Source organism: Humulus lupulus, chromosome 1 (genome assembly GCF_963169125.1).
Source record: "Humulus lupulus chromosome 1, drHumLupu1.1, whole genome shotgun sequence".
NCBI classification, from domain to species: domain Eukaryota; kingdom Viridiplantae; phylum Streptophyta; class Magnoliopsida; order Rosales; family Cannabaceae; genus Humulus; species Humulus lupulus.
The window spans coordinates 4,310,845-4,322,082 of record NC_084793.1 but is presented as its reverse complement, the minus strand read 5'-3'; the positions used below and the strand labels follow the sequence as shown (position 1 = coordinate 4,322,082).

General features: G+C 31.7%; 2 protein-coding genes across 2 annotated transcripts; one reads left to right on the top strand and one right to left on the bottom strand.

Annotated features, from left to right (window-relative positions):
• The first annotated feature begins 5,626 nt into the window (after nucleotides 1-5,626).
• LOC133783304 (uncharacterized protein At4g13200, chloroplastic) lies at nucleotides 5,627-7,721 on the top strand. Its single transcript, XM_062222888.1, has 3 exons — nucleotides 5,627-6,012; nucleotides 6,477-6,631; nucleotides 7,356-7,721. Exons 1-3 carry the CDS (start codon nucleotides 5,781-5,783, stop codon nucleotides 7,617-7,619), a joined length of 651 nt encoding a protein of 216 aa, XP_062078872.1. The 5' UTR covers nucleotides 5,627-5,780; the 3' UTR covers nucleotides 7,620-7,721.
• Nucleotides 7,722-7,891: 170 nt separating this feature from the next.
• On the bottom strand, nucleotides 7,892-11,166 carry LOC133783300 (guanine nucleotide-binding protein-like NSN1). Its single transcript, XM_062222882.1, has 9 exons — nucleotides 11,031-11,166; nucleotides 10,674-10,918; nucleotides 10,383-10,497; nucleotides 10,077-10,250; nucleotides 9,583-9,800; nucleotides 9,188-9,452; nucleotides 8,859-9,038; nucleotides 8,518-8,732; nucleotides 7,892-8,374 (listed from the first exon to the last, which is right to left on the bottom strand). The coding sequence occupies exons 1-9, from the start codon at nucleotides 11,047-11,049 to the stop codon at nucleotides 8,048-8,050; spliced, it is 1,758 nt and encodes a 585-aa protein (XP_062078866.1). The 5' UTR covers nucleotides 11,050-11,166; the 3' UTR covers nucleotides 7,892-8,047.
• Nucleotides 11,167-11,238: the final 72 nt, after the last annotated feature.

Below are 11,238 nucleotides of genomic sequence, written 5' to 3'. Positions count from 1 at the left end.
GTGTACCTAAAATATATACTCAAATATTGCACATAATAATGTGACAGTTTAGTCTAGTCAATCACATTTATTAAAATTAAGACTTATTGTTTTAAAAAGTACTGACACGTCACTATGTGTAATGTTTTGTACATATTTTAAGTGGAAATATCATTACTCATTAATTAATCAAGGAATGGATTAATTAAAAATGTTTAGTTTTTTTTTCTTATTTGATCAGATTTAATTTTTTATTTTGGAAAACAACTAAAAGATGTTTTCCATTTTTTTTTAAGTAAGCCAAATATTTTTAGGTTTTTTTTGAACAAAAAGAGATATTAAATTATGAAGCCAAACAAGTCCATAGATCCTCTCTATTCACATGCAACACATTAAAATCAATAAAAGACAAATTAACATTGTTTCATTGATTGTTCCATAGTGAAGAGAATGATAATAGACTTAGTTAATTATTGAATATTCATACTGTTGTTTTTACTTAAAACACTATAATTATGGTTTTTAATGATTAAAAAGCATCAATTTATTGTTCATAAAATGGCACACACATTTAATTTTGCCCATTGTATTTTTATATTATTATTATTATTTAAGGGATTATATTTTAATTTTATTTATCTATTATGGTTACTGCCCATCTTATATAAAACTATTTAGATGAAAAAAAAAGGTTAAGACTCTTGTGATGTTCCACCAAAATATTCCTTTCTAATGGACACTTAACCTAAAAAAATTAAAGTTATGACTAAAATAATGACAATTAATTACAGCTCACCCCATCTTTCTACCTAAACATTAATTTTTGGTGATGACATTTAAATTTATGTATTTTTTAATAAAAGAGCAAAAATATTTTCTTAGTATATAACAAGCTAAAAAAAAGTGGTTAATTTACTTAAAACTATTACGAAAATCCCTTGACCAATCATCTATTTTTCTATGTATAAATGAATCTTCTAGAACCTTGTTAAATATGCCAAATTTGATAAGTTGGAATCATTTGTATAATGGTAAATATCATTTTGGATATTGTGTTTTGAAAAGTTATTGATCGGACCTTGTGTTTTATTAAATAATAATTTAAACTCTGTGTTTTACAAAATGGAACAAAAAAATATCTTGCATCATATTTTGGTCAATTTTTTTTCAATATAACTAAAATACCCATACTTTTATATATTAATTAATTTAATATTATAAAAAACAAATTAAAATGAAATAAATATTTAAAATAATATTATTAATTATTAAAATATATTTAAATGAATTAAAATGTACAAATAATTTTAATAAATAAAAATCAAAATGACACATACTCCTAAACTTAAATTAAAATCATATAAACAAAATTCATTAGAATTCATCCTTCAAATCTAGATTAAGCATCAATACAACACTAACAAATGCCTAAACAAAGTTGAAAAAACCAAGAATCTAGCAAATGCCAACAAAAAAACTCCAAATTACTTCAGATGAACAATTGCCCAAAAAACTTAGATCTACTCTTCCTTGTCGTTCTCCTCCAATGTCCACTCATGACCCCTGCGAGCCCAGATGAAGATCTGGCTAAGCTTCGTCGTGAAGCTCTCCTCTAAGTTCTACCTATTCTTCGTCTTCTTCTTCTCTTGTAGCAAGAATTTGGCAAGAGCAAAGGGGATAGTAGCTCAGCCCCTCCACGGACAGCTAAGTGCGAGATCTGACAACGCTCCACGCACAACAGCTCCTCCACGAACAAATCTGAAGCGAGATTGAAGCCATGTCCCTCGGTCTTCATCCCTCGGTCTCCGTCTACAACAAGAACTGACGAAAGCAAGAAAGAAGCAACAAGAACAAACATGAAGCCCATTCTTACACCATTTGAATCAGCAACCCCAGTCAAGCTTCTAACTCACTAATTTAAAATACTTGTGGACTATGACTCTTTTATAGCTTGAACCACGTAAAATCTCAATGTCATTTTCTTCTAATTCATGGCAAGTTCTTAAATTAGTTTGATAGCTAAAAAGGCAGTGAACGCCTATATTTAGTGGAATTTTCATTCCACTCCAAAATAATATTAGAAAAAAAAAAGTAAAATGACCATTTTTTTGCAATCATTTTATTGAATATTTAAAAATAGATAAAATAATTATATTTTTATTAATACACTACTTATTTGATTCCATTCATACACCAAATCATACAAGAGAATTCTAATTCCAACGTTCTTTCCAAAACTAAATCAAACATCATAATATCATTCCCATTACTATTTCTATTCCATTCTTCTCCCTAACACGCGGCCTTATCCCTCTCCTTCACTCCCTGGTCCTCCTCCAATCCAAGCAGTTTCCCCACCTCTCCATGTTAGTTCATCTTCAATGTCACAAATTGGAATAAGTTTATAAATATAATTTCTATGAGACATTAAAAGCATTGTCATTCATACATTTTTATTTTGTGTTGAAATAGGAAAGTTTTTAGTTAAAAATTATTAGTTAAAAAAAGTATTCATTGGGTGGGTTAAGGTTGGCATCCAACCGATGAATACCCTTAGTTGATATTAAAAATAATCTTAGTTATGGATTAATTATAATTTTCTCCAATAGTGTAGTTATCTAGTTAGTGATATATGTATAAGTGCTGAATTGGTGGTGTAATATTTTTTTAGTTTTTTTTTAAATAAAATTATTTTTCTAATGGTGTGCTCTAAAATCTGTGCCAAATTTAGTACATACTAATTTATTTTATAATTAAAATTAATTGAAAAATATATATATTTCTATATGTTTTTTTTTAATTTGTGTCAATATACATTAAAGCAAAATTACAAATAATATGTCAAACATAACATATATTTATTTATTGTACTAAATTTTACACTATATTTGCATTATTTGTTGGACATGGTTAGAAACTTTTGTGTATATTGTTGGGGAGAGTGAACTTACACCAGCTATATAGATAGATTATAAATGAAACTTCCACTATAGAATACTAAAAAATCAAGAGAAAAACCAAGTGCAAACCGAAAGGCGAAATCCAATCTAGGACGAGAAGAATAACACTACTTGAAAACTTCAAAGTTGAGGGCACTACTTGAAAACTTCAAAGTTGAGGGAAAAACACCAAAATTCTCTTACACGAGAAGTAACACTAGCTAAATTCTCTATTTTTTTAGCCCACCATAAATGCTTGTGGCTTTTTCTAAAAAGAAAAATAATTGTGATTGAACAAATCTTTGAAATTCTCAAGACAAGCATTTTCTTGATTAATTTATTGGAAAAAACTTAAGATCTTTGAGGTGTTAGAAAGCGAGTCGATAAGTCTGATCAAGGCTTCAAAACTCTAAAAGACTTATTTTCTAGTGTAGGCACTGTCACTAAATCTAAATAACATGATTAGAGCTTTTAAATCACAAAATTAGAGCCAAAAAACGCAGTAGACACATCAAAGTCAAGTGACATATCGCTTAAGGCCTTTACGTGGTTTTCTTACATGGGGTAGGCGACGTGTCGCCTAAAAACATGTGACATGTCGTCTCCCCACTGGTTAACTTTCTCAAAATTAACCTTAGAGAACTCGGATTGCTTCTCAACTTTTTGAACATACTTAGATATCTCATTATACCGCTTTATACCAAAAAGACAATTTTTGAAGGCCTACAATTTAAACTCAAAATACATACATTTATTATGTGAAATTGTCAAGGGTTTCGTACCTAACTTGTGTTATACTAATTAGATTTTGTATTTTACCTAATCCTAATATGTACATATATTTGAACAATTGAGAAACACTCTTTTTACACACTTCGCACAATGATGTGTCAGTGTTATTAACTTATGTTTTTAGCATCATTCTTTGAACTATATGTTATGGTGATACTCACCATATATTATTGTTATTATTATCAATGAAGTTGGTTTTAGTGCAATTCTCACAATTTTCTATAACGTGGGATTCTAAACTATTTACATCTAGTCTATTGTAGATGAATTAAATGTATTTTTTTATAGAAGAACGTGGCTCAATAACTTGAAATTAAGAAACCCAAGATAATACGTCATTGTTTATTACATTAATTGCATTTTAACAACAAATTAAATGCCCAATGCAAATGCAAATCCTGACTGTATATAAAGCCAGACATACGTCACTTATTTAAACTGAACAAATAAAAAAAACCACGTTGTTTGTAATTTAAAATTACATATTGCTTAATGCTTACGTTACGTGAGCAGATGACGTGAAATAATTTTAGGCCTATTTGATAAGATTAAATTATTTAATTAAGGGAAATGGGTGAAAATAGCCTCTCTCTCTCTCTCTCTCTTTTTTTTTTTTTTTTTTTTTTTTTTTTTTTTTTTATTAGTGATTTTGCACTTTGGCCTACGTTTGATAATTTTTTGCAAAATGACCTCTGTCTAAAATTCGACCAGTTGTCTAAATTTTTCAACTAGCTGTCAAAATTTTCAACCACCTGACTAAATTTTTCGACCACCTGTCTAAATTTTCGACTACCTGTCTAAATTATGAGAGATCATTTTGTAAAGAATTATTAAAACTAGACTAGAGTGCAAAATAACTTAAAAAAATAGGTCATTTTGCCAAGAAGCCCTTTAATTAACTTGTTTGAACTAATTTATTACAATTATTAGTTTGGATCGGTTTAATCATTTAGATATGTCCCTTATGTATTTAATGAGATTGGATACTTCCAATATTTTTAAACACTTATTTAGCTTAATTTATTCAAATAATTCATAGTATTATAAATAGAAAAACTAATTTATTCAAAATGATACAACACCATACAAATACAACATAAATTATAAACACAATCATAAATAGATATATATTTTTAAAATATATATATACAATTGGATCTGTTTTGTTTTATTTGACTTTTACATTTATTCAACAACTGATCTGATCCATTTTTGTTCTTCAAAATGTAATCTGATCTGATCTAATCATAATTGGATATCTAATTTTTTACGGTCAGTTCTAATTGGATTGAATAATTTTTGCACACCCCTGTACCCCACCTAAATTCTTTTAAAAATAATTAGCATAAATATCCCTAGAGTTTTACTTTCTTTTGACAATATAGTCCCTAAAATATTTTTTAGCAATTAAGTTCTTCAATTCTATAAACAGTAGCCATTAAGTTCTTATTGTTTATTTTTCTTTTCACAAATTTCTTAGTTTTTGAATGAATTTATTGTTAAATTCTCTATATAAAATGACATGTGCACCAAAATATTACACTAATTGACGTGACACTATTTTTCAAAATAGTGAATCCCACCTAAAATAAATTTGATTGGTTAAATAACATTGTTACATTAGTTGGTGTAATATTATTTTGCTGCACATATCATTAAATGAAAATGATTTCAGCATTATAAATTATTTGTAACTTTTCAAAAATTAGCAAGATGCCTACTATAACTATCTATTATGTATGTAAAAAAAAAAATTAATTTATAATTTCTCAAAATATCAAAAATAAAAAATATACAAAGACACAGGTTTTACCTAATTATATATTTTAAAAAAACGACAAGTCGTTATATATGAAAAACGACGTGCCATTCATTGAATTAGGCAAAGCATTAAAATCCACCAATTCTTCGGATAGATCCAAACCAAACCCAACTCGCCACTCCGGAGTTTTCCGACTAAAAGATTTCATTCAAGACCCACAAATATTTTTATTCTGTTTGGTTGTCGAGAAAAAGCGAGAAACAACGAGAGAAGAAAGTGACAGAAAACAACACAGATACTGAATCAAAATGAGTAGTGGCTTTGCAGCTTCAGCTTCAGCTTCCGGACCCATCGTTTCTTACTTGCCATCTAAATCCAAAACTCACAGTAGCTACACCTACACATCGAGCTTCTTCAATCCTGGTACTATATCCTCCTCAGATTTCAAGCTCAGAGGCGTTAGATTTTCCAGAACAAAGGAAACCCAGATAAAAAAAGGAGTTTGTAATAGTAGCACGAGACCCGGGGGTCCTGGTTCTGGTACTTGATTTTTTCTTTCTCGGTGGTTTTCATATAAATAATTTGGGTTCTCCAGACCCTGTCTCTCTGTTATCTCTGTCTTTCTAACATTTTTTAATGGAGTCAATTTTGAAGTAAAGAAAAGTGGGAAAGTTTTATCTTTAATTTTCTCTCAATTTTGGATTAGCTTTTTCCATATTAAAACTCCCACATGTCCCAAATTTCATGCTTGCTCAATTTATTATTTGGTTTCTTTAATGGGTTATTTAATTTATGTAATTTGGTTTAGGGTATGTTCTTATTCCTCTTGGGATGTATTCTGACCAAATATCTATAACAAAAACCATTATGGGAAACAATTTCGATGGTTCATGAATGTGCCATAATTTACCTTAATCATTATTACAAGAAAAGTAATGTGTCTAATTCTTCAGTCACTACCCTCTTTTTCTTTTTCTTTTCTTTTTTACATTTTTTTTTTGCAGGTGATAATGAAAGCAGAAGTGTTCTTGATGCATTTTTCTTGGGAAAAGCTCTAGCAGAAGCCTTAAACGAGCGCATTGAGTCAACAGTTGGGGAGTTTTTGAGTACAATTGGTCGACTGCAATCTGAGCAACAAAAGCAAGTACAGGAGTTCCAAGTAAGGTTCCTTTGGAACTTCATGCAATTTTTCTAATAGCTTCATGAGTTATTTTTTCTTGTGGAAGATATTGTTTGGGGTTCTATTTTGGAAGATTTAGCATTATTCATAATAATAACGAAAAAGAAAGAAAAAAAACTTGGGCAAGTATAACACCACACTCATTGAGGTGATGAGAAGCTTTATGTGCGAGACCTCTTATAGTTTATTTTCCAGTTTCCTTTCACTCATATTATGCTGCTATTCTACTCATTAAAATGTCGAGCATGGTAGTGTTTGTTGAGCTTTTCCACCTGTGAAACATAAATTAAAAACATCATGACTTGGTCTGGTACTGGTACTTTTCCATTCGATATTTTTGGCTGGTTCGAGTGAGGTTCTTTCTTTTCAGAGTTTTTCTCTTGAGATTGGTCTGAAACGATTGTATTCAGAAACAATGATGGAAAAGATTGCTGGTTGTGGAAGATTGTTTTTATTATATTTTCAGATGTTGAAGGGTCCCCTCCACCACTTACCCATATTCCTTTGTAATTTTAACTCTGCCAGTCTTCCTCTGTAAACACATGGTCTGCTAGGGAAGATCAAGATACAGACAAAGTAGATGGTTACATGAAATTTCTGATAGTTATTGGAAATTTCAACTTTGTTGCTCCATGACTAATTGAAAGCTCAAAAACCCTTGTAAAAACTCAATTCAGCAAGTAATATTTTGATCCTTATGTAGGAAGATGTATTGGAAAGAGCTAGAAGAGCCAAAGAGAAAGCAGCAAGGGAAGCCATGGAGACTCAAGGACTGATTTCCAGGTCTGTTACAGTAGGGACCACAACAGTTAATAATGGGATTACCTCAGGTACCTCTTCCTTAACTAGCAATGATGTAAGTCCAATAGATCAACCATTTTCGGCTGACTCTACTCCCTCAGCTGCTGATATGGAACGAGATATTACCAATCAAAATCCAGTTTCAAGGTTATCAAATGAAGACTGATTTAATCTTCTTTTGTATCTGATATGATGTTATCTGACCATGTCAACTCTCATCCATAAAGTTATATTGATAAGTCTATAAAGGCACAGAGCTTTTTCTTAATTTTATTTATTTATTTTAGATGTATAATCCAAGTGAAAAAGGTAGCTTTTATTTTGGAACTAAATAAAAAACACTCCCTAGTCATTTGGACTTGTTCATCACCTTATAACAATTACCATTCATATTGCTTTCTCTTCAGTTTGACCAGTCACAGCTTTAGAAAGAGAGTATGATAGAATTAATAAGTGGGCTAATTATATCAGAATACAACATTTTCTTACATTTGTAAATCGAGTTTCAGATATGAATTTTTTCCCAAAAATGAAAACAAAAAAATCAAGGCAAAGCAAAACTGTGACTAACAAGATAACCTAAAAATAAAAAACTTATTCCTCGGCATCACTGACATCCATAGAAGCTCCCTTCTTGTAATCCACCTTGAAGTCATAATCGTCATCCATTGAATCTCCTTGGGTTAGTTTAGTGGCTTTTTTCTTTCTCTTCTTTTCTGCTTTCTTCAACTTGGGATTGAAAATACCCTCTGCAGTGTATAACATCTCATTTTGCTTGCTTTTAGCTGTTTTTACCTTGGCCTCCTTGCCTGTTGCATTATTTTCTTCAGATTTCATCACCTGGTCATCCTCATCTTCTTCACCATTATCAGCCAACTGAGAACTTCCTTCACCTTGAGTTGACTTTCGTTGACCATCATCCTGAAACAAATCAGACACCATCAATGTTATCACTAACAACTATATATATATACAAAAAACCAATGAAGAAAATTAAAGTTTCAAAGCTTAGCTAAAAGCCAACCCGGGACAACAATTTAAAAGAATTTGGGGAGATAACAAACCTCTACCATGTCTTCATCAAATTTAAGTGGATTGCTTGGGGGGACCTCAACAGGTTCGATGAAATCATCAACAGATTTGAGGCTTCCGATGAACGAAGATTCTCCATTGTATACTTCTTCAATACTAAACACTTTGCCAAGTTCTGTAACAATCTTTGCTTCAGTAGTTTCATCTTGGTTCCTAACTGGGGGCATGGTGTAGTACGGAATCTTGCCTGGAAAAAAAAATTAAAAATTAAATACTAAAAAAAATAATAACAACGCATTCACCTAGCTCAGTCATGTGTTTCAATTCTTAAGTCAATATGAACTTTATCAAAAGAATGCAGAAAGATGCGTACCCTCATTCCAGTCATGTAGAACAATTCTTGCGGCAGATTCAATATCTACAATACCACCCTTTTTTAGCTTACCCCTGACAGTGGCCACCTTCTGTAGAAAGTCGTCTACTGTCTCAAAGCTTGGAATTTTGTATAGAGTTACCAACAGTTTGGCCGGACAAAGCTTGAGAATTTCCTTCACTGTCATCATCCACATCAAGGTAAGTGAGTATGTTTGTTAAATTTTGGCTATGGAAGTTAAAAACAATTATAAGCTAAACAAATTGAGAATTTTTTTACAAGCATTATAAAAAAATCAGAAAGTTGAAGTAAAAAAAATTGTTCAATACCTGGACTAACCGGGTCCTCTAACTTCTCAATTCTTTTGCAGTTTCGAAGTGTTACGGATGGATCATTTTCTTTAGATTTAAGCATAACAACACCAGGACAATCCAACAATTTAACATTCTTGTCTAGCTGAACCTCTTGCATTGATCTAGTCAATCCTGGAGTGGCACCAACATTGACAACATGGCATCTCTTCAAACTGTTAATCAAACTACTCTTACCAACATTTGGCAAGCCAATTACACCCACCGTAATAGATCTTTTGATCTGCCAAAGATAGATATGCCAATAAGGTCAATACAAGAAAATGAACATGAATTGTCCAAATTATAAAAATAAAAGGGTTTGCTTTAGTTGTAGATTTGTGCCAATCATGATAATACAAAAAGAAACTTACATCGTGACTTCTTGAGTAATTTTTTAACAATTTAAGGAGAGTATCAGCTCCAAGACAATCACTTGTCTGAAGAAGACTACTAGTAGTTTTAGCTGCCTTGGAAGATTTCCACCCCAAATTTGATCTCTGCTCTTGAGTGCTGCACTTGAAAGCAACAGCCGGCAACTCTTCTCTGAGATAATTGAGCCATTTCTCAACAGCTTCTCGAGGAACAAGATCTGAAAATCAAGAACAATTCCAATCAATAAAAGAAGAATAGTATACACAAAAAAATAAAATTAAAATATTTCTGTACACCTATAATTTTCCGAAAAGCAATTAGCAGCCAGGAACCAACTTATTTTAAACATAGATAACCCAAACATAATCCACAAAACTCACACAAATATCTGCATCTGAAAATATGTCTTTCTTTTCTGTGTTTGTAATGTTGCATAGTCATATGTACAATATACAATTTTTTATTTAGGAGAAAAAATGAATAGGGTAAATACCAATTTTATTCAGCAGCAACACAAGATGCTTAGTAGGACCCGATTTCATCACCATCTTTTCCATATCAACACAACGGGTACCCAATGGATCCCGAGCATCAAGAACCTCCAAAATGACATCTGAAGCTTCTACAACTTTTACCAACTCCTTGTAGAAAGCCCTATCTGAGCTATCTGTTCAACAAAAAAGACATCAAATTTAAAGTTAGAAGAGAAGAACAACAAGAGATAACGAAGAAGAAGAAGAAAGCAATATCATAATTAAAACCAAATTCTGCTAGGACAAAAGCTCAATCATGAACACACCCCGGTTTTTCCCAAATACAGAAGCATCGTCACCAGTCTTTTCCTCTTCTATTGCAGACAACTTGGTATCATCTTCCTCCTCATCTTCCAACAATCCCAACTTTCTCTTCCGAGCCTAAAAACAATACTAACTTGTCATAACCAGCTAACTAAGAAAATGCTTTCCATTCGCAATGAATAAAAAAGAAAACTCACAAAAATAACAATTCAGTTCAGTTCAAATTATTGAAAGTACATACATGACATTGGAAGAACTGAGAAAAACGCTAAAATAAACAATCAAAGCAATACCCTTTCTTTACGGGCAACTTTCTTTTGCTCCATTTCATCAATAGCGCGAGCCCGGCGAGCTTCGAGAGCCTTAAGCTCCTGTTCCTTAAAAGGCCAGTCATTGGGAATACCAGGATCTTTCTCGACCTTGCTCTTGCGATTCAATCCGAGCTTCTTGGCCTCCTTAGCCTTCTTCTTATGGTGCTCCTTCACCTTCCTTATGACCTTGTGCTTCTGCTTCAGAGTAATTCTCTTACTCTTACTCTCTACCAACCATGGAAACTTTAATCAATTAATAAATCTTGAATAAAAAAATTAAAGAAGAATCAAAATAAGAACGGCAATTGAAAATTAGGAGTTTGATATAGTTTTGCTTACTTTTACTCCTCTTCACCATTTTCGCACCTTAGTTTGTTGGATTTGATATCAGAAACTAATTGGAAGAGACTACGGTTTGTAGCAGCCTCTCTATAGTTTTAGGGTTTTGGCAATTGTCGAAGAAACGACTACCTTGCCTTTCTGCTGTTTAGGGTTTTTCAACTGGACTTGGGCTCAACGAAATTGAGTTCGTTAGGGCCCAAAAAAT

Excerpts from the sequence above, each read along its gene's own strand:
- LOC133783300 (XM_062222882.1), bottom strand. Across the intron at positions 10,251-10,382 it reads TGTATTTGGGAAAAACCGGG|ATAGCTCAGATAGGGCTTTC; the intron begins GTGTGTTCATGA and ends TTTGTTGAACAG. Across the intron at positions 8,733-8,858 it reads TCTACATGACTGGAATGAGG|GCAAGATTCCGTACTACACC; the intron begins GTACGCATCTTT and ends TTTTTTTTCCAG.
- LOC133783304 (XM_062222888.1), top strand. The coding sequence starts at position 5,781 with ATGAGTAGTGGCTTTGCAGCTTCAGCTTCAGCTTCCGGACCCATCGTT. Across the intron at positions 6,013-6,476 it reads ACCCGGGGGTCCTGGTTCTG|GTGATAATGAAAGCAGAAGT; the intron begins GTACTTGATTTT and ends TTTTTTTTGCAG. Across the intron at positions 6,632-7,355 it reads AGCAAGTACAGGAGTTCCAA|GAAGATGTATTGGAAAGAGC; the intron begins GTAAGGTTCCTT and ends ATCCTTATGTAG.